Below are 24,010 nucleotides of genomic sequence, written 5' to 3'. Positions count from 1 at the left end.
CTGGGGTCAGCACATCCCCAAGCGAGAATAATGGGATAAGTTGGATTTAAAAATAGCTTTTATTGCAGCCTTTCCCCCCAACAAGCTGCTGTGACGACAGAAGAGGGCAGCGCTGTAAGAAGCACCATCACAGTCACCATTGTTTGTTTTGAAGTTTGGTGGTAGAGCAAGTGAGAGATGGGATCAATAGATTCAAAATAGAGTATGAAAATAATCCAGACAGCTGATATAATTTACATACATTTTCCCACTGTAGACAGATTGTAGACTGCAAAAGGTCAAAGTTCACAAAGCATCTCAAGCCTTCACCGTCTTAATCTTCATGGATGTTGAACAGCTTGGCGACTTCATTCAGGTCCGTGTGCTCCTCCCCATCCTTGATGATCTGCAATTAAAAAACGTTTAAAGGTTTTTTTAAACCATCTTAAAAGGTTGTCCTTTCTGAACAATAGCGATGACGCCTCAGTGAGTGCATGGCAAACTCACTACAAGTATCGACTGTTAAAATTTTAAAAATTCACTACATTTGACCTGCAAATAAAATTCATAGAAAGCCAATGTATATATTTTTGTTTTTTTTAAATACCGGTAAACAAAAAGAAATATGAAATGCACACCTTTGGTCAATGAGCCAAATAGTAAACAAGAAAAGAACATTTACCTTATTTGGCACTATTAAATTAAAATAACCCCATAATTTCTTCTTTTTTTTTTTTTTCTTAATTCCTTATATTTTTATTTTCTTAGTTCTATTTAGATCGATAATGCTGATTTAAAATTTTTTTAAAACCACTCCTCTGACTTCATTTAGTAAGAGTTTTCACTTGTGAGGCGAAAGCAGTGTTGCCTGATAGTTTGATGCTTCACAGTCAAATGACACGGCAGTTGTATCGGTTTGTCTTAAAGTAACACACACATTGAGGCCTCAAGGCACACAGTAACACTCCTTGTGTTTTTGTAATGAATCAATGCTTAGTATGGTTTTAGCCATCAGCAAGAACTTGCTCACCTTCCTAGCAATGGGCATTCTGTTGAAAACGTTCCACAGGATGATGCCCACCACCACTTTGTCTCGCAGGTAGAAGATGACTCCTTTGCCGTAGTCATCTTTGTGTGTGACAGCGGGCGCGGGCGTCGTGGAGGCCACTGGGCTTAGCGCCACCTCCTCTGTTTCGCTTTCTGAGCGGATACCAGTTCCTGCAGACAAGAGAAACAACCGGAGCATAGTGAAAGAGGATTGCTTTGTAGGAATGTTTTTTTTGTTTTTAAAATATGTCTCGGAGGGGATAAAACAGAGACAACAACAAAAACAAATAACAACAGAACCACATCGGCAAATACAATATATACAAATATGATACCAAAATTATAAACAATAACTAGTTAATGAAGTAGATAGTAATAACACAGGAATGACAATGAGCATTATTGCACTACAAATAGTGCAATAAACAAAAAAAAATAACAATATTGATAATGAATAAAAAATACCTCTCTTCTCAACATTACAATTATTTCAAATGCATCAGTACATAAATGAATATTTGAATTACAAAAAAAGCAGATAAAGAGGAGCAGACTATATTAACCTTTTACATTGTTATGATAAAAATAGGTTATGTGCCATGTTTTAACCCTGTTTCTGCCAGGATGGCAGCGTTAATGTTTGATGAGGCATATATGCATGTGTATGTACAGTATGTATGTTTGAACAATGAATATGCATGCGTACTGTATGTACCTATTTATGTGCATATGCACCTGTATCTATGTGTGGATGTAAGTCTGTCTGTATGTATGTAAATACGTCTCTATGCAAGTACGTTTATATGTATGTACAAAACCCTAAACCAGTGAAGTTGGCACGTTGTGTAAATCGTAAATAAAAACAGAATACAATTATTTACAAATCGTTTTCAACTTATATTCAATTGAATACACTGCAAAGACAAGATATTTAATGTTCAAACTGAGAAACTTGGTTTTTTTTTGCAAATAATCATTAACTTTGAATTATATGGCAGCAACACATTGCAAAAAAGTTGGCACAAGGGCATTTTTACCACTGTGTTACATGGCCTTTCCTTTTAACAACACTCAGTAAACGTTTGGGAACTGAGGAGACCAATTTTTTAAGCTTTTCAGGTAGAATTATTTCCCTTTCTTGCTTGATGTACAACTTAAGTTGTTCAACAGTCCGGGGTCTCCGTTGTCGTATTTGACGCTTCATAATGTGCCACACATTTTCAATGAGAGACAGGTCTGGACTACAGGCAGGCCAGTCTAGTACCCGCACTCTTTTACTATAAAGCCACGCTGTTGTAACACGTGCAGAATGTGGCTTGGCATTGTCTTGCTGAAATAAGCAGGGGCGTTCGCGAAAAATACCTTGCTTGGATAGCAACATATAGTTAATGACAGTAGTTTTCCGAAGTGTTCCTGAGCCCATGTGGTGATATCCTTTACACACTGATGTCGCTTTCTGATGCAGTACCGCGTGAAGGATCGAAGGTCACGGGCATTCAATGTTGGTTTTCGGCCTTGCCGCTTACGTGCAGTAATTTCTCCAGATTCCCTGAACCTTTTGGTGATATTACGGACCGTAGATGGCGAAATCCTTAAATTCCTTGCAATAGCTGGCTGAGAAATGTTGTTCTTAAACTGTTCGACAATTTGCTCACGCATTTGTTGACAAAGTGGTGACCCTCGCCCCATCCTTGTTTTCATTAAAGCTGCTTTTATATCCAATCATGGCACCCACATGTTTCCAATTAGCCTGTTCACCTGTGGGATGTTCCAAATAAGTATTTGATGAGCATTCCTCAACTTTCTCAGTCTTTTTTGCCACTTGTGGGAGCTTTTTTGAAACATGTTGCAGGCATAACATTTTCAAATTAGCTAATATTTGCAAAAAATAACGAAGTTTGAACGTTAAGTATCTTGTCTTTGCAGTGTACTACATTGAATATAGGTTGAAAATGATTTGCAAATCATTGTATTCTGTTTTTATTTACGATTTACACAATGTGCCAACTTCACTGGTTTTGTGTGTGTGTGTGTATATATATATATATATATATATATATGGGAAAAAAAGGGGGGGATAGCAGACAGACACGAAACACCAGGCTTTGTTGTGTCAAAGTGCTGCACAACACTTTGTTTCCAAAGTGTTGTGCAGCACTTTGGAAACATTTCTGTTGTTTAAATGTGCTATACAAATAAAGTGGATTGGATTGAAGTGGATTTGTCCTTTGTAGGAATTAGATATTCTAGTACAACTCGACTCGTACCAGACTGCTCAGTTGCGGCTTTAGGTGTATCCTTGGCGGTGGCTTTGGCAAAGACGCCCACCGTGGGCAAACTACTGTCCACAATCCCGATGGCCTCGTATCCTACATCAGGACCCAGGTCACTCCTGTGACACAAAAACATTGTGAGAGCAGCACAGTGGGGGGTCCAGGTTTAGAATATTTATGTAAATACATTTCCTCCCTAATCCCCAAAACATGCATGTTATGCTAATCAGACAGTCCCTCCAGTAATGTGGAATTCAACCAATCTCCGAGAATTATGCGCAGCCTCGCAACTTTGTCCAAAGCCCATAACTTTTCACATTTTGGGCAAAGGAATTTGTCTCTGAGCGGCGCTGTAATGCGCACTTCAACTGTCTGATCAAAACTTATGTTTGTTGCTTGTGTAGACGAAGCATGAACAGCAACACGTAACAGTATATTAAATCTTTATTTCTCAAACGGTACAATTTCTGCCGTACCACATTGTTCAGACCTATATTCTGTACCTGTCTACAGCACTCACTAAGCCTTCTGGGTAATGTAGTATATAAACATGTACCTCCTAGTTTACATGTATGTATATTTTTATTTATCTATCCAGGGTAAGACAATTAAGAACAGATTTTCATTTGCTATGCTGACCTAGCAAAGAGGCAGTATATACATGGCAGATATGTTGAACTGTGATGATAATCTCTCATTGTCTCTCATTTACTAACAAATTAGCGCTATAAATAGATCGTTCTCAGTTCACAAATGCTTCCAACGTGCAGGGGTGCTGGAACATAAATTAATGTTTAATATGGATAAACACTTTTCCAGCGTAAAACAAACAGAAAATGTCTGCAACTTGTGGGCGTCAGAGCAAACAGCAGACGATAAGGAAGCATTTAGTGGTGTTTTTTTTTCCATAATTATGTTATTACTAATGGTTATAATTCATCAAAAGAGCACAGTGATTTGAACATGAGCTCTACGTATGTGCTTTTACTGCGATCTAGTTTCTACTTTTAAGTTTGCAGTATAAAATGAGTAAATTATCAATACAATATTTATTTTCCCAACTTTTGTTGAAATCCTGTGCTTTTTGAGTTTACTGTTACAAGAACACTTAAAATCACAAGTTGATTCAATGTTATTTGAAAAAAACAGCCTAAAAAATTGCCACTTTTCTGAATAAGCTGCAGCAAATTGATACATTTTATAACAAAAAACGCCAGCGAAATCCTGGAGGGATTAGAGACTTTAAAATATACATAGTATAGTGGAATGTGAGTGTCAATGACTTGATTTGTTTATAAATACTTTGTAATATGAATAAGATAAGTAGTAGAAAATGAATGTATAAATTGTTTCACTGCTAATATTTCGTACAGTCTTTACGAACTGTATGGTGGGTTTGTTGTTTTTAGACTGTGTGGTTTTTAGGGGTGTGAATATTTGGGCACCTAACGATTCAATCCAATTCTGATTCCTAGGGTGGCGATTCTCAATTAAAACAGATTGCAGCAATGTATTATTTGGTATAATAATAATAATTATTATTAATTCTACTTTTTCAAAACAGGTTCCAAAGCTCAAACAAGCAAAGCTCATTCTGGTTGAATGAAGATGACCTAAAAACCTTTTTTTAAATTAAAATAAATAAACAACAAATACATAAAAAAAAATTTTTTTTTTTTTTTTAATGATTTTTTATATGAATGGATCGATTTAGAATTGGAATACATAAAAATCAATTTTTTTGGTGCACTCCTAGTGGTTTTGCTGCTTGTTTTCTACTCCCTGTCTGGCTTATTTTTTACCTTGTGCCAAAATGACACACCAATAACTCTTCTTTTAACTGTAGGATATCAGAATAAGGTAGAAAACATGCAGTCACTGTGAGGTGACGGCCAACATTCCAAGATTTTCTCAGATTTTTTTTTCTACTTTTCTGCTACAGTATCAAGTACGTCATGTTTGGTCTCTAAACTCATTTCAACGAATCAAAGACTTCATGGTATTCATTTTAATAGTAGGCCTGAAGAATATGGCCTAAAAATAAAATCTCCAGATTTTTTTGCAAAAAATTAGATTTACAAATTTTTTCCCTACTTTTTAAAGTTCCAGACGGTTAGTAATACTGTTTAAATTATTAATTATAGAAAAAACACTGCTTTCTTCCTAGAAACGGAAGCGCCGCAGCTCCGGCGCATGCGCACTGGCGCCATTAGACACAAGAAAAAATGGCGGTAACAACCGTATTTTTCAGAGTATAAGTCGCACCAGAGTATAAGTCGCACCTGCCGAAAATGCATAATAAAGAAGGAAAAAAACATACCGTATTTTTCGGAGTATAAGTCGCACCGGAATATAAGTCGCACCTGCCGAAAATGCATAATAAAGAAGGAGAAAAACATATATAAGTCGCACTGGAGCCCGGCCAAACTATGAAAAAAAACTGCGACTTATAGTCCGAAAAATACGGTATATAAGTCGCACTGGAGCCCGGCCAAACTATGAAAAAAACTGCGACTTATAGTCCGAAAAATACGGTACACAGACTTTGCTCTGGAGATGATAGCCAAACTGCTTTGTGTTTTATATTGATATTAAAAAGTAAACACGTTTATCTTTTACATTACTTTTTTTTAATTTCACAAAGTTATTACTGTAAAAACCATTCATGTGACATAGCATTTTGTTAATGTTTTTATGCTGTTTAATTCCTATATGAAACTCTTAATGGATCTGTCCCGATACAGGATGTACATGTACATACATTGGTACATGTAAATGTACATAACTTAAAAAAAACCTCTCTGTATGAAAATGTAAAAATAGAAATTAAGGCATCATGTAATGAGAAAAAGCTGACACGTTGATACAATTAATAAACAAAACCATAAATATTTGTCTTTAAATGTATAGATAACGTTTATTTATAGTCTTTTTATTAGACATTACAAATTACATGATAGCGTCACATTCCCACCCCTTGCCAACACTGTTTTACCAAACATAATAAATACTCGTTATTAATAATCGTGGTTTAAATATTGATAGAAATAATCGTAATTATTTTTTGGCCATAATCGTGCAGCCCTATATGTAAGACTAGATCTCATAATTGAACACGCTTTTTATCTATATGGACAAAAAGTGCAGTTACGTTGTGAGGCCATAAGGTGCCATCTTTCACAAGTTTCACATTTATTTGTATTTATTTATGTTATTTTGAGATGAGCTGACGACTTGTCCAGGGTGTATCTCGCCTTCCGCCCGAATGCAGGTGAGATAGGCTCGGGCACCCCCCGCGACCCTGAGAGGGACAAGCGGTGGAAAATGGATGGATGGATGTTTTTGCCATATTACTTTGTTAATAATGGATGTGTTGCTTTCATATGCACATAAAATTGTTTACTTGAGGTACGTACATTTTGAATGTGTTTTTTTTTTCTAAATAAAACTTAGTTAAAAGATTTCAATATGAGTAGTTTTTGAAAATTTTGAGAACATTTAAAAATACCGTGAGAATAATGATTATCGTGATAATTTTGGTCACAATAACCGTGCTAAGAAATTTTCATACCGTGACATCCCTAGTGTGTACTGATGTTGAAGACAATGTACTTGTGCATATTTTTCAATCTATCATATAGATGATTAAATGCGACATAATTCCACGACAGTTTTGCAGCAGCACAAGCGCGTATGAGCTGTCCAGTTTGGATGTACAGAGCGATTGCTTTCGTAATCGCTCTGTGCATTATTCTTTGTACTGTACATGGTACTTTGTGTAATAGAATTTGCCACAATACGCTGCTTCTAAGGTAAAGTTGTTGTTGCGGTCTAGTTCGCCTTGTACAGAATTGCATTTCCCCACTCGACTCGATGCTGTTTCAAATGATGGAATAAGTTTGTTGTGCTGTTGCCTTTTTTTAAAGAAATTCTGCGCAAGCAGTCATTTGTTCCACGCCTGTTGCCACAAATTTAAAGCACCGACATCACTTTTCTTTGGTACAAACTTCTCGTGCTCGTTATCATTAGCATTAGCCAGGTTGCTAGCCTTGTGGATCTCTGCTAAGGAAGGAAGGGGGCGGGCAACGGCTATAGAAGCCCATGGGGGCAAAAAAATATGCCAGAGCAAGAGGAGAAAAACATAGATTTTTTTTGTTAAGTCTGCAACAAAAAAACTCGAATTTATCAATAAAATCAATACATCGCCCATGCCTATTTAAAAGGGTTCGATATGAGTCATTTACACAATTCAATGTGCTGCCCCAGTGCCCCATTGTTAAAACATAATAAACCAACACACACATGCTGTTATTAGAAGCAAGAAGAAGTTCACTTCCCAATACCCACCAGAACATGGATTGATGCCAGTAAGGTTTGTTAGCTCCGGTCATGTTCTCCCCTGCCAGCCTGCCACTAACGACAGCGTGGTCGTGGTGCTCCACTCGTCTGCGGCCCAACCTTATGTCATAGAAACATGCAGCATCACCAGCCTACAAAAAGCCACAGACGCATGGGCAGAATGGATTAGATTGAATCACTATTTATTTAATACTTCAATAAATGAAATGGGGAAAAAAGCAAACGCTGGTAGTGCTGCATGTCTACAGGTTGAGTGTAGAAGGCACTACAGTCAGAAAAAGGGTCTAAACAGCTGACATGTGGTTAATTCTACTATGTTTCTACTATCATTATTATTAAATTACCCACTTTATGATTTAATTACTATTGACAACATGATAATATGGTATTATTTATCTGTAAAAACACTGAGTTGCTGGCACCAGCATTCTGCACACAATCACCAGATTATCCGGGTTCTACAATAAACAATGACCGCAAACTTTCTACAAAACATTATTTTCCATACAATTATGAAACACTGGTCTAGTCATTTATTGACACAGTAGCATTGAATGACTAACTTACCACCCAAATATTGGACCGAGCTTGCAATTCTGCATTGACCCGGAAGCCACCAAAGTCCGAGTCCACTTCTAGACCTGCTGACTTTGCGAGATCAACGTTGGGCTCCAAGCCAACAGCTGCGACGATGTGGTCCGTTTTGACCTGCAAGGTGAAGCACGGCGGTGTAAGCAATATTATGTAATATAATTTTATTTTTTTAAAGTACTTGACCTACCAATCGACCATCCTTCAGTTGGATTTCTAATTGATCATCTTTGCAGGTGACAGACTTGACCAACGCTTCTGAGATGACCTTTACACCCTCTAGCAGACCAAATGGAAAGTTTTCAAAATGAAGACCAGGCTTGCTACAAATAAACGTTTGAATTCATACGATACCAATTCCCGGTACTTGAGAATCGATACTGGTACACAACGGTACCAATTTTCGGTAGTTTTGTGTGTGTTTAAATGTGTTAACAAATGTTGATTGTTAAATGAAAATTTAAAAAAAAAAGAGTAATCTTATTTTGTGACACTTATGTCTGTGATTGGTAGGTCGTGAGTTTAAACCCCGGCCGAATAAACCAAAGACTATGAAAATGTGACCCATTACCTCCCTGCTTGGCACTCAGCATCAAGGGTTGGAATTGGGGGTTAAATCACCAAAAATGATTCCCGGGCATGGACACTGCTCACTGCTCCCCTCACCTCCCAGGGGTTGAGGGGAGCAGGGAGTGAGGATAATCTCACCACACCTTGTGTGTGTGACAATCATTGGTATTTATGTGTCTCATTTGTGAGAATTACTGGGGTGTACTGAATTATATAGTAGACTTTGCATGCAATTGCAATTCCAAGACGTTAGATGGCAGTAGTGTATAGACAATGGCAGAGCCGTCAATAGAGAGAGTATGGACAATGATTGGTCAAAAGCCTCTGTAACTACAGAGTGCCATGTTGGACACCAGTTTGGAGCCGCCGCTGAGCGACACTGCACTCCATTAGACATTTATTTTAAATGAAGAGTTTTAGCTGTGTAAACATGCTCTGCCATGGGGACGCTGCACTCGCCAAAAATGCAGAAAGCATTTGCATCGCTTTAAAAAAATTATGGAAAGTAAAGTTTCGCCAGGGAAAGTTAGAGTGCCGATGAATGTGTTTGTAAGCAAACATACATACACATGGGAAACGTGGTATATCTCACTCTCTGTAACAGTGAACAAATACACTTTGCCTGACAAAACTTTGCTTCAAAACTGCACCTTTTCTGCATGTCACCAATAATCAAAACTTAAAGTAATAAATATGCAGTAAAAAGCAGCATTAATTCAGTATTTAAGTAGGGTGATAGTAAAATCAGGAAGCCATTAAGACTCACCACAGTAAAACCTATGAAAAATATAACAAATTGGAGGCAGCCACCACAGTTGACGTACTTCACACTAATGTCAAATTTCCCTGTAATTGTTGGTCCAAAGCTATTGAGGATGTTGGCAAAATGAGGATAATACACTTTTTTTTGGTTGTTCTGTGTATTTTTTTTTAGACGTATATTGGACCGTCAGGAGCAGGTTAGACAACATGCAGGTCACTAAACACTGCATTTATAAATACAGTGGAGTGCATCAAATATGGCTGCAAAATGTCCCCAAAATTATATATAATTTGACAAAGTTAATGAGCTGGATTATGTTTAGAACTATATTTACACTTATTATTTTAGTTTATTTTGTAAGGAAATCGACGTCAGAACAACTGCAATTGCATGCTTCCGGACACAGCCGCGCACGTCCTTGGTATCCTACATGGCACCTGTTGTTTAGTTGTCCATACTCTCTCTATACACAGCTCTGGACAATGGTGTGTTGCCTTAGCCAGGAAGTAGTCTTTGCCATTAGGTTAAATGTGCCTGTCTTTTTTTTTTTATTATTGAGACCCACAAAGTGTTTATACTGCAAGTATTGTTCTTATTACGCACATGATCTTTGAAAGTAACGTGTATCTTAATTGTAGTTTTGATTACCAAATTTTGAGATTTTGAAATTGCCATGTGAATTGCTAATACTAATCAAGAGCAGGTCTATGGCATCGAGCTAGAACATTTTGAAAAGTGAAGTCTTATTGTACTTTTGAGTGCCTTCTTCTTGCTTTGTTGGCATGGAAAATTATAACAATACCTAGTGGTGGTCCAGCTGAGTCCGCAGTGAATGCTTGACTGATTGTTTCCTGACCAATTGTTTATGCTGCAACCGGACATGACATCACGTGCAACAAAGGTATCGAAATATGGCACTGTTTTATTTTATGTGAATTGGTAACTAATATTAGCTATAAAATTACCAAATTTGGTATCCGTCCTTACCAACAAACAAGATGGTCGTCGACCAAGCTACAATTTAAAAAAGAAAATAACCTTTCTTGACTTTATCGGTCGTCCAGTTGCTGAGATACTCAGGCAGCACTTTGCCCATGTTGCCCTTCTCGGGGAACATCTGTATCACCTCCAGGCCAGAATCTTGTGCTAATAAGCAGGGGGAAAATCATTAATACCTGACAAGCAAAAACAAAAAACATGAATTGTATCAAGTATTTTGTCCTTCTCGTTGTCTATCTTACATCTCCTGCCAAGAGCACATGATAGCTCGCTGCCCAAGAAGCCGCCTCCGATAACTGCGATGGACTTAATGTTTCTGGAGACTTTATCCAAGGACCTGAAGTCCTCAATCTGTGGTGGGAAAACACATTTAGTAAATTATCAGTTTTTAATTTTGAACCAAAATTTAAATAACTGATGAACCTAGCGCCCTCTGGTGACTAAACACTGACCTTACGGAACAGAGTGGTCTTGTTCAGCACCTCCTCCCCTGCTCTTTCTAAGACTTGCAGATTTCTTGGAACCCCACCTGTTTAAAGATAACTTTAAATGCCTTTCTACAGAGTGTAAAAAGATGGACCAAGAAAAATAAAGTGACTTACCTGTGGCAATCAAACACTTGTCATATGAAATCTCAGTATTGTCATCAAGTTGTACTTTGTTTCCTCTCACATCCATATGAACAACCTGGAATATAAAATGTATTGTTTGTCAGAACTTACATCAGCTAAATTGGGTTGCTAACATGTTAATAATTAAGGCATGTGCACAGTTACACAGAAAGTAATAAAATAAAATCTAGGACTGTATTCCAAATAATGCACTCTTATCATATTTTAGGACAGCACTACACTGTCAGATATTGCTCCCTCAGGAACTCAATATGTACAGTACATAATACACATATTGAAGAGCGCAAGTTTGTACAGGACATGATTTTATCACCCCAAAAATTGTGTCACCTGGTCTAGAATAAGAAGACGTAGCAGGAGGGATCCAAGTTGATAATTTAGCAATATTGACACTATATTTATCGAGTATTCAGTCCTCTCTGGATACTATGGGTGAAACAGTAAAAGGTGACCACAAACATATAAAAAAGTGACCACAAAAGTATGTAAAATTGCTAAATCCTACCAACTTTTCTTACCTATTGGTACTTGTTTTTGTGTATTTGGGATCTGCATAAGTCCCAAAAATGTGAAATCAAAACTAAATAAACTAAATAAATAATAATACATTCAAATTTGATTAGCAACATTAACTCAGGAGCACAATATATAAAACACTATAAAATACAAAACAAAAATAAATCAAACAGTTTGTGCTATTTAAAAAAAAACAAATTTAAAATGAAGTCAGGATTCATGGCTATAATGAGCACATGTTGCAGTGCACAGCTTTTCGAAGTGGGGTGTAAATCATGATACTGCATGATACTGATAAAGCATGTTCCCCGGTGTCACACGCACCTCCCTTGACATTGCACCGCGCAACCCACCGTCCCACAATTTGAGATGGACTAAGCTAAAGTCATAGAACAGTTTCTTAAGGGAAAAAAAAAAGTGGACTAAAGACTTATGTGGTGAGCTGTATTTTCATTTTCACTTTAATTTTATTGACAGTTTATTTAATAAACATATTATTATTTATTATTAATTTAGTTAAGAGTGCATTTATTCTAGCACTACATAAGTCTATGTACATTTATTTTTCAGCAGCTTTTGAGTCTATAAGTCTTAATATTAATTTTTTATATCAGCCTGACTTGAGCCTTGATAATTAACTTTGTGATTAACACATGGTTTCATATCATTTGACAAGGTTTATCCTGTTAAACTGTAAGTAGGTTAGATATAATTATTGAATACAATTAAATTCAAGAGTAAGATTAATAATTCAGTGTTAATATTTGAGAGGGCCACATTTGTGCTGTGAAAGTTGGGCCCCAAGTCCAAACATGTTAAGATCCCCTGATTTAGACCACACGGAAGGCTTTTAACTGTAGAAATCATAATATGACCCCTTTAAGGTTAATTACATTACTTTCATACAAACCAATCTATGACCATGAAAAGTAGGGGGTCCCAATACAACTTTTTCACTTTCAATACAATACCGATATTGGAGCCATGAGTATTGGCCGATACGATATCAGCCCGAATCATACAAGCTTTTATTATGTAGTGTGTAATGTTATGAAAGGCTTTATCAAGCGAAATTATCCAAATGGAGAACAACGGTAGGTATGACAAACACTAACCTACTTATCATTAACTGTCTGGAATGAACTTATGCTGTCTTTACTTTGAAATAGAGTGGTAATTGTTTTTGGCGACAACTAGTGGCCACAATAATTAAGTTAAGTTCATGACGCAGTAAGATGAATGATGCGGACACGTTTGTTACTAGATACTTTCTAATGCGCTTCTGCCTTGGAGACTTTGTACGTAAATATATGACGATAATTATTTGATTTGTGTTCATATTGACTGTAATTTTGTTTGATTAAGGAAACAGCTTTTGTGCTATTGTGCACTTAACTGTTGTGTAATTGCTAGCTCCTAGTAGCCTATAGCCTACCAGGTTTACCTTTTGTAAAGGACTTCACTAAAATACAAGGAAAGACCAACCTTGTGTGCTTATTGGAGTTAACTGGCTGTACAGCTTTAAACAAAGAAACACAGGGCAGAACTATTCATATGACCGCACTTATATGGAAACGGGTACACTGAAAAAAATAGCCTAAAGAGCGTCAACCAACCTTTCTGCCAGTGAAAACAGCCACTCCCCCATTCTCTGCACTACTCAGTTCTTCAGGAGAAATGTAGAAAGACGGTGGCTGGAAGTAAATGCTGCAAAATAAACAAAGTCATTCAAAGCACAGCGCACGGTGTAGCAACTAGCATGACAGATACGGGACACACCTTCTTTCCTTCCCATTCCACTGCTTGAAGCGCAGCGTGTCCGTCACAGCAGGGTCGTCAGCAAACCACAGTTCTTTAGACAGAGGTGGTCTCATGTACGGGAGATCTGGCTCATCAGTCACAATCAAAACCTGTTTGAAAGCACTGTTAAGGTTGACCGGGAAAAAGGAATAACAAGAGAAGAGAGCCGATGGAAGACTCACACGGGCGCCGGGGTCTCTGGCTCGGATAGAGCGGGCGGCAGCAAAGGAGGCGGTCCCTCCACCGATGAGGAGGTAGGGGGCGTGTGAGGGGAGCTTGAGTGAAGCCAGTGCAGAGTCCGGTCCTGCAACTTGCATGAGAAACAGACAGTCAGTACAGTATGGTGAACGACTACTATAAATAAACCTGTTAACAGCAGGAGAGGAATGACCTGTGAATAAAAAGAGTGAAAAGTGAACATTGTTGTTAGAATAAGTCAAACTGTGAGAAGATGTTAAAGATAGATTCAATATTATCAATACAGCAGGGATGTCCAAACTGCAGCCCTAATTCATTATTATTGAGATCAATTATCAGATATTACACTAATTCGCTTTGTCAAGTATAGGTTTTGTTCAGATAGCTTAGCACAGTGATTACCACAAGTGGTACGCAAAAGTACAGAGTTTTATTTTCCTATATGCAAACACAGTGTTACTGTTCAAACTGTGTGTAATGTTACAGTGGCCAAACATATTAAATATACTGGGAAATAAAACCTCTGCCTTGTATAATGAATACTTAGGCCTACTACGCTACTGTGTTTTAATGTTGGTCATTATGGTGGTACTTGGAGTGCCAAATTTTTTCCAAGGTGGTATTTAGTGAGAAAAGTTTGAGAACCACTGGCTTAGCATATACAATTTTGCTATGCCACTTTGCATTTCACTTACTGCAGTGTCAGTGCATTGCAGATTTTAACATTTAAAATAGGTATTTTTGTTATTATAACATCAATTTGACATTACCAGTCATCTAAAGCATGCATCAATGAAGCTCCTTTGTCCACATGACGTCGTACACAGCACACTTGGGGACCAATCACAGAGCACTCTGTACTGGCAGCTCATTGGGCCTCCTCTTTACTTAGCTCTGCGTGTTTTTGTCATACCATTTGTTTTAATTTAAATCCCCACAATGTTGTCCAAATGTTTTGCACCCTATAAGGCTTCTGTCACAGAACCCAAGCTCCGAGGCAGTTGCTTATCAGGAAAAAGGTGGACCTCCTCAACACTATGCTAATCGAGGGTAGCTTAAGTAGGAGCTACTAGAATACAAGGACGATGGCGTCTATTAATAAGACTGTGCCAAAAACTCTCCATAACTTTATCTTACTCAAAACAGGAAAAATGGCGCCGTCACTGTTATCAACGTCATTATGATTAAGCAACTAATGCTTTAGCGTCATCATTTGTGAGAACTACCGGTAATATTTTACATGCTATAATTACAAAAGAGTGTAGAAAATGTTTGAGTGTGTTAAAATATTAATTAATTACAGCGTGTGGAGGGTTTATGTAGACTTAAAATGCTTACAATTTTTATGTAATAATTGCCATAGTCGAGGGAATACTGTTGAATGACAGTATATTGTATTGGTTTTGGCATTTTTTAACACGCAAAGTGTAGCACATTTAAAAATTTTTTTCGGTGGAATACAATTGGACACCCATGCAAGAGAGGGACAAATATCGAGATTTCCCCGCCTACATGTTCCAAGCGACGCTTGACAAAAATCTTACCACTCTCTGCCACAACTTCAGCATGCGGCACGGGGAGTTCTGCTGCGGGGCTTTCAGCTGCTGCAGGTTCTGTTTGTGTAACCGGGGCGGCAGAGCCAGTTATAACAATATCGCGAATATATGATGCATATTCCGTACACAAACTCTAGCCTTAACAGGACGCTTACCACTGTCCACAATAGGCACGGAGGATGGCTCGGGTTGTTCAGCTGGGTTCAGCTCGGACGGGGGAGAGAGTTCTGGTAGTGCAGCCGTAATGTTAGATATTAGTCTGTGACTGAGCTGAGGCATTTACACTCAATATAGCCAAGTCAAGTATCAGAAAATCCCGACTTCAATGAACTCTTTACAAATCTTACCCTCTTCCACAAGCAGCGCAGCAGCCGGTTCTTCTGTCTTATCTGGCTCTGCTTCTAACACTGGTTTGTTTGCTGTTGAGGTGATCCATAATACTACTTTAGACTAAGCACTTAAGACAGATATTTAGGAGGGAAGACCAAGGACTCATGCGTTTCTTTACCTACGCAACGTGCAATGCTCACAAATTCATAGCTGGATGCTACACAGTAAAAGTGAACTGCTCCAAAAGTCCACCTGAAAGTGCAGCTTCCAGCCATGCTCAAAGACATTCCACATTGATAACAACCACCAACATAAATACAAGTGCAAGTATGACACAAAAAGTGGCTGAGAGATGCATTTGATACCAGATGTGGGACAAAGAAACACCAGGTATCAACATAGTCGTGTATGTGCGTGCAAAGACTAACTGTGAAAGGTTAATGCGACATGCCGTAACACACAAAAAAGTACACTTAAAAAATAAACAACCACAAAAGTCAGTGCAAAATGTACAGTAAAAATAATATTACAAAAGTCATTATTTACAATAAGATTAAAAACTAACATGCAACATAAGAGCATGCAGTAACTAGAAGTGAGCGCAAAAAGCATTCAGAGGCCTCATGTGTCAAAATATGTAAAATATCAAAAGATAAAGTGGAACCTCTGAAAATGAACAAACTACGATCCCACAGGAAGTAATACAGTTTATTAGAAAAAAGCTTTGGTTATGTTTTGTGATTAATAGAATTGGATGAAATCCATACCACATGGAGTGCCTGGAACATTAAATAAACGGACAATTATTTCCCGTGGCCATCCATGGTTTGTGTGTGCTGTGATTTTTGAGGCGGCGAACAGCAAAAATGTTTTTAATTATCATTAATTTGAAAACAATATATATATATATATATATATATATATATATATATATATATATATATATATATACACACACACATATATATATATATATATATATATATATATATATATATATATATATATATATATACACACATTTATATACCGTATACACATGCATACATACATACATACATATATATATATATATACATACATATATATACACACACACACACACACACACACACACACACACACACACACACACATCGACATATGTATGTATATATACGGGCCAAATCAAACGGATTTCTTAGTAACGACAGGAAAGGACACCGAAAAAGAGTCTAGGATCATGAGAAGACGCAGGTGTGGGTGAGGTTTGCGTATCCACCAGGGAAGGAAAAAGTGCAGAGGGAGGCCATCAGCAACATTGCACTGCAACCGCAGGTCAGACAAGAGGAACCCAAAGCCAGGTGGCAAACCACAGTGCTGAGGGATCCACCGTTGCTGAGGAAAGGCAGGCAAAGGACACAGGAGGGCCCTTGGTGGACACCAATGCCTCTGAGAGGGGCACTGACGAAGACGCACACAGAACACAAAGCAACCCCAACAAACAGGAGCAAAGCCAGAGAGCAGAGAGGAAAGAACCTGGAAGGAGGCAACTGGTCAAAAGGCCTAAAGCAAACAAAGTTGCGGTCTGGCAGAAGCTGGACAAGGACCTCAGCCTTATCCTGGAGCACTCACTACGTGGCCAGGTGGAAACCTCGCAGATGGCCTGGCCAAGATCAATCAAAGCCAACACCTTGGGAAGTACAAAGTATGGTGCTACCAGTTCATACAGTACCAAAAGGTGATGAGGCCACTGAAGATGAGCGAAATCCCCTCCTCAGTGGTAAGCAAGATGGACAGGCTGACAAACTTGTTCATCAGAAAGTGGCTGGGACTACCAAGGTGCCTCTCAGACGTAGGCCTCTTTGGTAGGAACTCGCTTCAACTACCACTGCGATCCATCAGCCTGGGATACAAGCAAGAGAAGGCTCAGCTGGTGCTGGAGCTGAGGGAATCCACTGACCAGCTGGTGAGAGCAGCAGGCACCCAGATAAGAACAGGAAGAAAGTGGAAAGCCCAAGAAGAGGTCGACACGGCAATCTGCAGGCTGAAGCACCGTGAAGTGGTCAGCAGAGTTCAGGAAGGTCGAGCAGGCCTTGGGAGGGGCGAGGCTCCCTTGTTCTGGTCAAAGGCTTCCAAAGAAGACCGGAGAGCCATGGTGGTGGCAGAAGTGGCAAGAACTGAGCAGGAACGCCTAAACATCAAAGCGGTGTCCCAGGGCCAGCAAGGTCATTGGACATCGTGGGAAGGTCTCACAGACAGGTCCAGCACATCCTGTCGGGCTGCACGACACCCTTGTTGCAAGGCCGCTACAGATGGCGACACGACCAAGTCTTGAGAAAGCTGGCAGAGGTGTCAGAGACCTGCAGAAAGGAGGCGAATAGTAGACCTTCCGCTCCAGCCAGACATCCCATCCAGTTCGCGAGGGCTGGAGAGGGTGCCAAACCCCCCGCCAGAGAGCTACAGTAAGACTCCTCTGACCAGGAAATGAGTGGAGCATGAGGGTAGACCTGGGGAAGCAGCTCCAGTTCCCCAGGGAGATCGTCGAAACATCGCTAGTCCTTATCAGTGGAAAAAAAAGAGGTAAACTGCATTTAAAAAAAAAGAAGTATTTCTTAACTGCTTGACAGTCGTGATTCCCCATTAACTTAACATTGGCATCATAAGTCCTCCTCAGTTTTCTTGCTGATGCTAACCAGTAGCAGGTCAATGGCATATCCATTGTAAATTAGCATCTAGCTAACTTGACGAGTGGAGCCTTGCTTTCGATCGAGAAGATTGCTTTTGAAGCGTGTTTGCCTGCTAAGTGCTTGGCTGGTGCAGTGTCTACAACCGAACGTGATGTTACGGGTAAACCAGGTATCGAAAATAGATACCATTTGATTTCATGTGAATCGGTACCTCGTATTACCGACATAATTTGGTCGGTACATATTAAAGTACAGAAGTCGGTATCCATCTCTATTAGCGTCATATGTTGGTTAGCAAGTAAACATCTTAAATTGCAAAATACGAGACAAACCCCTTTTTCCCTCTTATACTATCTTCTATTGAGGTCAATATGGTCATCTCTTCTAGGGTCAAACTCTCACCATCATAAAACCTTTATCAGCTGTTGAGGCATTTTTTTTAGATTTACCATTTTAATCATCATACAGGTGCAAAAGTAAGTTAACTGTTGTTGACATATCCTGGAAAAGTTTGATCGAATACCAAATTGTTCAACCTCAAGGTCATTGGACTTTAGAGGTTCCACTTTACCATTGAACATCACATGTGAGCATGTGAAAATTGCATTACACAACTCGTCCAGTTGGAGTCCCCCATTTCTTTCAAGTTATTTCCAAATAAGGTATGAGTACATTAGGTAAAATATTTATTTATATTTAATGACACGCAATGTCATGCTATCAGACAGTTTTTACTAAAAAAAAATTTTCACACATGAGACCATATTTCATATAATAGAAAAGTATGCAAACAACCTGGGAGAGGTTCAGTTGTCTCACTCGGGGCCGCCTCAGCACCAGTGGAAAGAGGGCTCGGCTCTTCTGCTGCAGGTGCAGCTTGAGGTTCTGACTGGGAAACAGCTGATGAAGAAACAAAGAAATACTAAGGGTAAACTCAATATTACCTTAACATTGGAGTCTTTGGAAACTAAACCAAAAATAATATGTAATTTTGAGCAATAAATACATGCTTTTATCAGAATAGTATCATTGTGTAGAATTACAATAGAGAGGAAGCTGATGCATTCATTCCAGAATGATCTGAGACTTTTCTATAGCCTAGTTGTGTTAATGTTTTAAAAAACAAAAAAACAAAAATGCAAATCTGTTTATTCTGATCGATATACAAGACTAAATAGTAAATAAATTGAGAAATCACTCACCCTCTGCTGTCCCAATAGCCTCTGCAGCTACAAACAAAAAAAACACACAATGTTGGTTCAACATCATTGAACAGTCTTTCACCCAGAACTGTAATCTACTTGTTGGGGTAGGTCGCTTCTGGATGACATATTCCAATTTGGATGGATGGTCATTAGGACTGCATGAGGTTTTTATTACTGCAATAATGTGACCACAAGAGATTGATGTTTATTTTTTCTCTCCTCCTGAGACAAGGATATGTTACAGTTAAAGTACCACTGATAGTCACACACATACTAAGTGTGGAGAAATTATCCTCTGCATTGTCAATCACTCTGCAGCGTGATTGACAGTCGAGATACACAAGGTCCTCCACTCATTATTTTAGCAGTTTTATGCATTTAAATTAATAAAATCTAAAAATAGCAAATCAAACTGTACCTTAATTTTTGGCAGAAAAATCTAGATTTTTTTGTTTTTGTTTTTTATAAATCATGCAGTCCTATTGGCCATGATCCATGTGCATGTAGTAATTGTAATGGACGCTGAAGGAGCGAGGAAGAACGTTGTGGGATAAACAAAAAGTGACTAAAAAAACAATAAAAGCAAGACAAATATGTTTAGAAATACAAATTAATTGGTATGTCTCGCTTCTTTTTGAAAGAATCGCAGTATTTCGGTTTCAAAGTCATTCCAATAATGCCGTGATAGTGGGAAACTAAAAGTTGGTCTGTAGTTTTTTTTCTGGCGCTTTAGTGATGGCAGGGTCTGAAAATAAACTACATCTCCAAGGAACTTTTGCGCAGTGCAGAGCCGACAGGGTGGGGAGGGGGTGGACCGCCGAAAGCAAAGAAGTGAAGTGTGTTTGTAGTAGATGAGAGGAATTTTATTTTTTTTGGACATTCTCTAAAAAAAAAAAAAAACATCCAAATGTATCCATAACTATCCATCCATCCATCAATTTTCTACCGCTTGTCCCTCTGGGGGTCGCGGGGGTGCTGGAGCTCTCAGTTGCATTCGGGCAGAAGGCGGGGTACACCCTGGACAAGTCGCCACCTCATCGCAGGGCCAACACAGAAAGACAGACAACATTCACACTCACATTCACACACTAGGGCCAATTTAGTGTTGCCAATCAACCTATCCCCAGGTGCATGTCTTTGGAGGTGGAAGGAAGCCGGAGTACCCGGAGGGAAACCACGCAGTCACGGGGAGAACATGCAAACTCCACACAGAAAGATCCCGAAAGATCCCCCACTGTGCTGCCCTATCCATAACACTATCCATCCATCCATTTTCTACCGCTTGTTCCTTTCGGGGTCGCGGGGGATGCTGGAGCCTATCTCAGCTTTTTGCACTTAAAAATACCTGTTTGTCGTAACCAATATGATCAGAAAATGTTTGCAATATGTTTGCGTTCAATTACATGAAGTTTATTTATCCTAAACATAACTGTCACTTCATTTTGCACTCTATAAAAATTGTTGTTGTTTTTTTTAACATATACCTCAATAATATCGCACCGTGGCCTTAATGCCACGATAACGTATTGTGAGATTTTGATACCGTTACATCCCTAGCTCTAAGAGTAGTGCTGGGCAATATGGCAAAAAAAAAAGACATCACTATTTTTCATATCATCCGTTCTTGATTAATATCACTCACTTTTTTATTTATTTATTTTTTAATTAAAGCGACTTGGCGTGTGCATGATTGTACAGACTACCCTATTCTTAGTGTTTACTACTGCAGTAACTTGTAAAAGACATTTCCACCATATTTGATCGAGGTAATATATGCTAACAGCTGACAACTGTCATTTTGTTCATAAATATAATGGTGTTTACGAGAAGTGCAACTGTACATGTAACCCAAATTTTGCTTCTTTTTAGGGACATTTTGTTAGGGGGAAAGAATCACTTTTTTTCCTCTCAAAGTTATTTTGTTTATTTTGCTTGTCATCACAAACATTCTGCAGTAAACCAAGTATCAGTGGTGTAGTGATTACTCTAAGACTTTTATTTGTAGTTAACATTTACTAAACAACACTTTCAAATGGTAAATTATTATCTATATTCTTTAATTACTTGTATACATCAGAGCTTCTCACTAGTGCTTTGGTAAACATCAAGCGGTGACCCAGATTGTGGAGTTTTAAAAACTCAAATTCTGTGTCTTATATTGAATGAAAATACATTAAAGTGCAGTTTGATTTTGAGATACTGTAAAATAATGTGTACCAACACCTAAAACAAGTTTAAGGATTATTTCAGGTATAGATTGTTTTTCTTTCCACAAACAAACAAAAAGAACACAAAGTATCTGTCTGCAGAATTTTGTTTAGTACATTTTATATCAGAGAAGGGGAATCTTAGCAAACACATACACAACAAGTCTTATTAAAAATATTTAGATATAAAAATGCCTTTTGGAATTAAATTAGTGGGTTTGTTGCTTGTCCAATACAGTCACATAGATGCATTGTGAGTGCCTGCAAGTCCGCATTCAGGGCTGATTACTGGGGAGCTCCAGCAAATAGTGAAAATAAAGTGTGTCAATAAAGTCGCTGGTCCTTCTAAATGTTGTGTTTCAACTTCTATGCTAGTGTTAGTCATATTCTTTGTTCTTCTGGGCTGCACTTCCAGCTGTGTAAGGGGGAAAAGGCATGTTGATTGAACATTAATTACGTTGTGACGAGACGACTTTCGAGACGATCGCGCACATACACGGACACAAACACACACAAATGCCCTTAAACACACAGGATCACGGTCAATAAAGGTGGATTGTTCCATACAGGATTATACCAAGCATTGTTGCTTCCCTACTGTTTACTACTGCGGTAACTTCTAACAGACGTTTCCGCCATGTTTGATCGAGGAAATATGCGAACAGCTGATCGTCGCGATCAAACTCAAATTAAGCGCGATCAACAATCGTGGTCATATAATCGCCCAGCCCTTTGAAGAGTCTCCAAAAGTGTCCATTAAGAGAAGAAAAAGTTGCTTAATTCGTTGCTAGTCGCTTTTTTTAAATATCTAGAGGGGCAAATTTGCTAAACTGTCAACACCGATCCCTCCTACTACGTCTTCTTATTCCCTCACTGCATTAAGTGTGGTAAGAAGCGAAGTATACCATCTACTGCACAGACGTCTTGACAGACAGCCCATCATAATGGGTTTGGGAGAGTGGACAGATAGCACCTAATGTTCTTGTGGCGGGCAGCCACAAAAATAAGGTAGTATGGCGAACACTGATTAAATAAAGGGAAAATGCTAACCAGGAGATTCTGTTTGAGTGCTTGGGGCTATTTCCTCACTGGTGGCTTGATGCAAAACTGCAAAACGCTCGTCATATCTTTTCTGGGCTCCTGTAACAGTTTGGTACGTCTGTGGAAACAACACAAGTAGGTCATTCATTACGCATACATTTACCAATCAGACACAGTACTGAGCGCGAAGGTGTGCAATTATAACCTGCACCCTGACACGCATCTAACATCACATATATGTAGAGATGAACTCACTCACATAAATAGTGCCACCAAGACAGGTTGCCCCAACCAGAAGTACATAGAACTGATTCTGCCTGCTGGCCCCTGCAGGTCCTGTCGCCATGTTAACCGCAGGTACATGTGGCAGTATTCTGCCATGTTTCATACCTGTAAACAAAAAAACAGTCAAATGCATTATTATTATCGGTGTTTTTGTCTTTTATAGTTAACTACAAACTATTTACTGATGAGCACAAACTATGCACTGATGAGCAATATCATGTTATTGGGTGGCTGGTGTATAGCTTCACTGCCTCATAATCATATTGTGTCTATTATTTCAACTAAAATGCAGTTTTAGAAACAGCTGTAAGTATGACGAAAATTATCTAATGTAATTGCTTTGGTGCACCACTAACAATAAATACACTACAAGCTCCCATTGGCTCCATGAAAGTCAAACATATGTGATAGAGGTATTTTTTAGTCAGGCACATCTCATGGTCACAATATTTAAATTGGCATTTAAATCAGGCAAAGCGCCGTTCGCTGATTGGCTAATTTTGGTCCTAAACGGTGAGTTGAAGGTCAGACTTGTACCTGTAAAGCCGCCAAAAGTTGTACCTTTATTACACAATAACACGTACCGTTAATCCATTACAAAAATGATTACGGCAGCTATTAAGAAGCAAAAGCACAACTGTGGTGCCAAGTTTACATACCTGTTCTTCTCACATTTTGCCGACATAGCGTGGACGAGGCTCTGGCAAGAGGAGCAATCTTTTTGCATACGGTTCTACATTTCAGCATCGTGGCAACTCCGCTCTTTAACAAGTCCCAGTACAATGGCCGACCTGTCAGGTAGGTGCACTATTGCAAGACAGTTAACCTAATCCTAACAGCGCTTGCAGAGAAACACCGCGCTATACCACAAGGCCAGAGACAGGTCATACGTTCGGAAGGAATCATGGGTAATTTTAGAGCGCTTCACCGAAAAAGATTGCCCACTACCATGAACATGAGCACAATAAAGATGGCGTTGCACATTGTTAG

General features: G+C 38.7%; 1 protein-coding gene across 4 annotated transcripts; it reads right to left on the bottom strand.

The window, feature by feature from the left end:
• Positions 1 to 40: 40 nt before the first annotated feature.
• Positions 41 to 23,937, bottom strand: aifm1 (apoptosis inducing factor mitochondrion associated 1). Of its 4 annotated transcripts, XM_061962110.2 has the most exons (21): positions 23,680 to 23,937; positions 22,995 to 23,125; positions 22,745 to 22,853; positions 19,485 to 19,511; positions 19,078 to 19,182; positions 15,631 to 15,702; positions 15,439 to 15,510; positions 15,272 to 15,340; positions 13,712 to 13,839; positions 13,509 to 13,639; positions 13,346 to 13,436; positions 11,184 to 11,268; positions 11,034 to 11,110; positions 10,824 to 10,932; positions 10,621 to 10,728; positions 8,440 to 8,528; positions 8,226 to 8,366; positions 7,647 to 7,789; positions 3,294 to 3,418; positions 1,010 to 1,197; positions 41 to 385 (listed from the first exon to the last, which is right to left on the bottom strand). In XM_061962110.2, the coding sequence occupies exons 1-21, from the start codon at positions 23,765 to 23,767 to the stop codon at positions 314 to 316; spliced, it is 2,160 nt and encodes a 719-aa protein (XP_061818094.1). In that variant the 5' UTR covers positions 23,768 to 23,937; the 3' UTR covers positions 41 to 313. The 4 variants fall into 4 exon arrangements, with proteins under 4 accessions (XP_061818094.1, XP_061818095.1, XP_061818097.1 ...); XM_061962111.2 differs by lacking the exon at positions 15,631 to 15,702; XM_061962113.2 differs by lacking the exons at positions 15,272 to 15,340; positions 15,439 to 15,510; positions 15,631 to 15,702 and having other exon boundaries at positions 13,712 to 13,833.
• Between the last annotated feature and the right edge of the window lie 73 nt (positions 23,938 to 24,010).

The sequence above is a fragment of the Nerophis lumbriciformis genome, linkage group LG09, assembly GCF_033978685.3.
Source record: "Nerophis lumbriciformis linkage group LG09, RoL_Nlum_v2.1, whole genome shotgun sequence".
Classification (NCBI taxonomy): Eukaryota; Metazoa; Chordata; class Actinopteri; order Syngnathiformes; family Syngnathidae; genus Nerophis; species Nerophis lumbriciformis.
The sequence above is the reverse complement of the archived record's forward strand: the minus strand, read 5'-3'. Positions and strand labels throughout refer to the sequence as shown.

What these genes read in the sequence shown, in the direction of transcription:
- aifm1 (XM_061962110.2), bottom strand. Translation starts at nt 23,767, where the DNA reads ATGCTGAAATGTAGAACCGTATGCAAAAAGATTGCTCCTCTTGCCAGA. An exon ending in GCAAAATGTGAGAAGAACAG is followed by an intron (nt 23,126 to 23,679) that starts GTATGTAAACTT and finishes TTTTGTTTACAG; the next exon opens with GTATGAAACATGGCAGAATA. An exon ending in GACCGATAAAGTCAAGAAAG is followed by an intron (nt 8,529 to 10,620) that starts GTTATTTTCTTT and finishes TTGGTCTGCTAG; the next exon opens with AGGGTGTAAAGGTCATCTCA.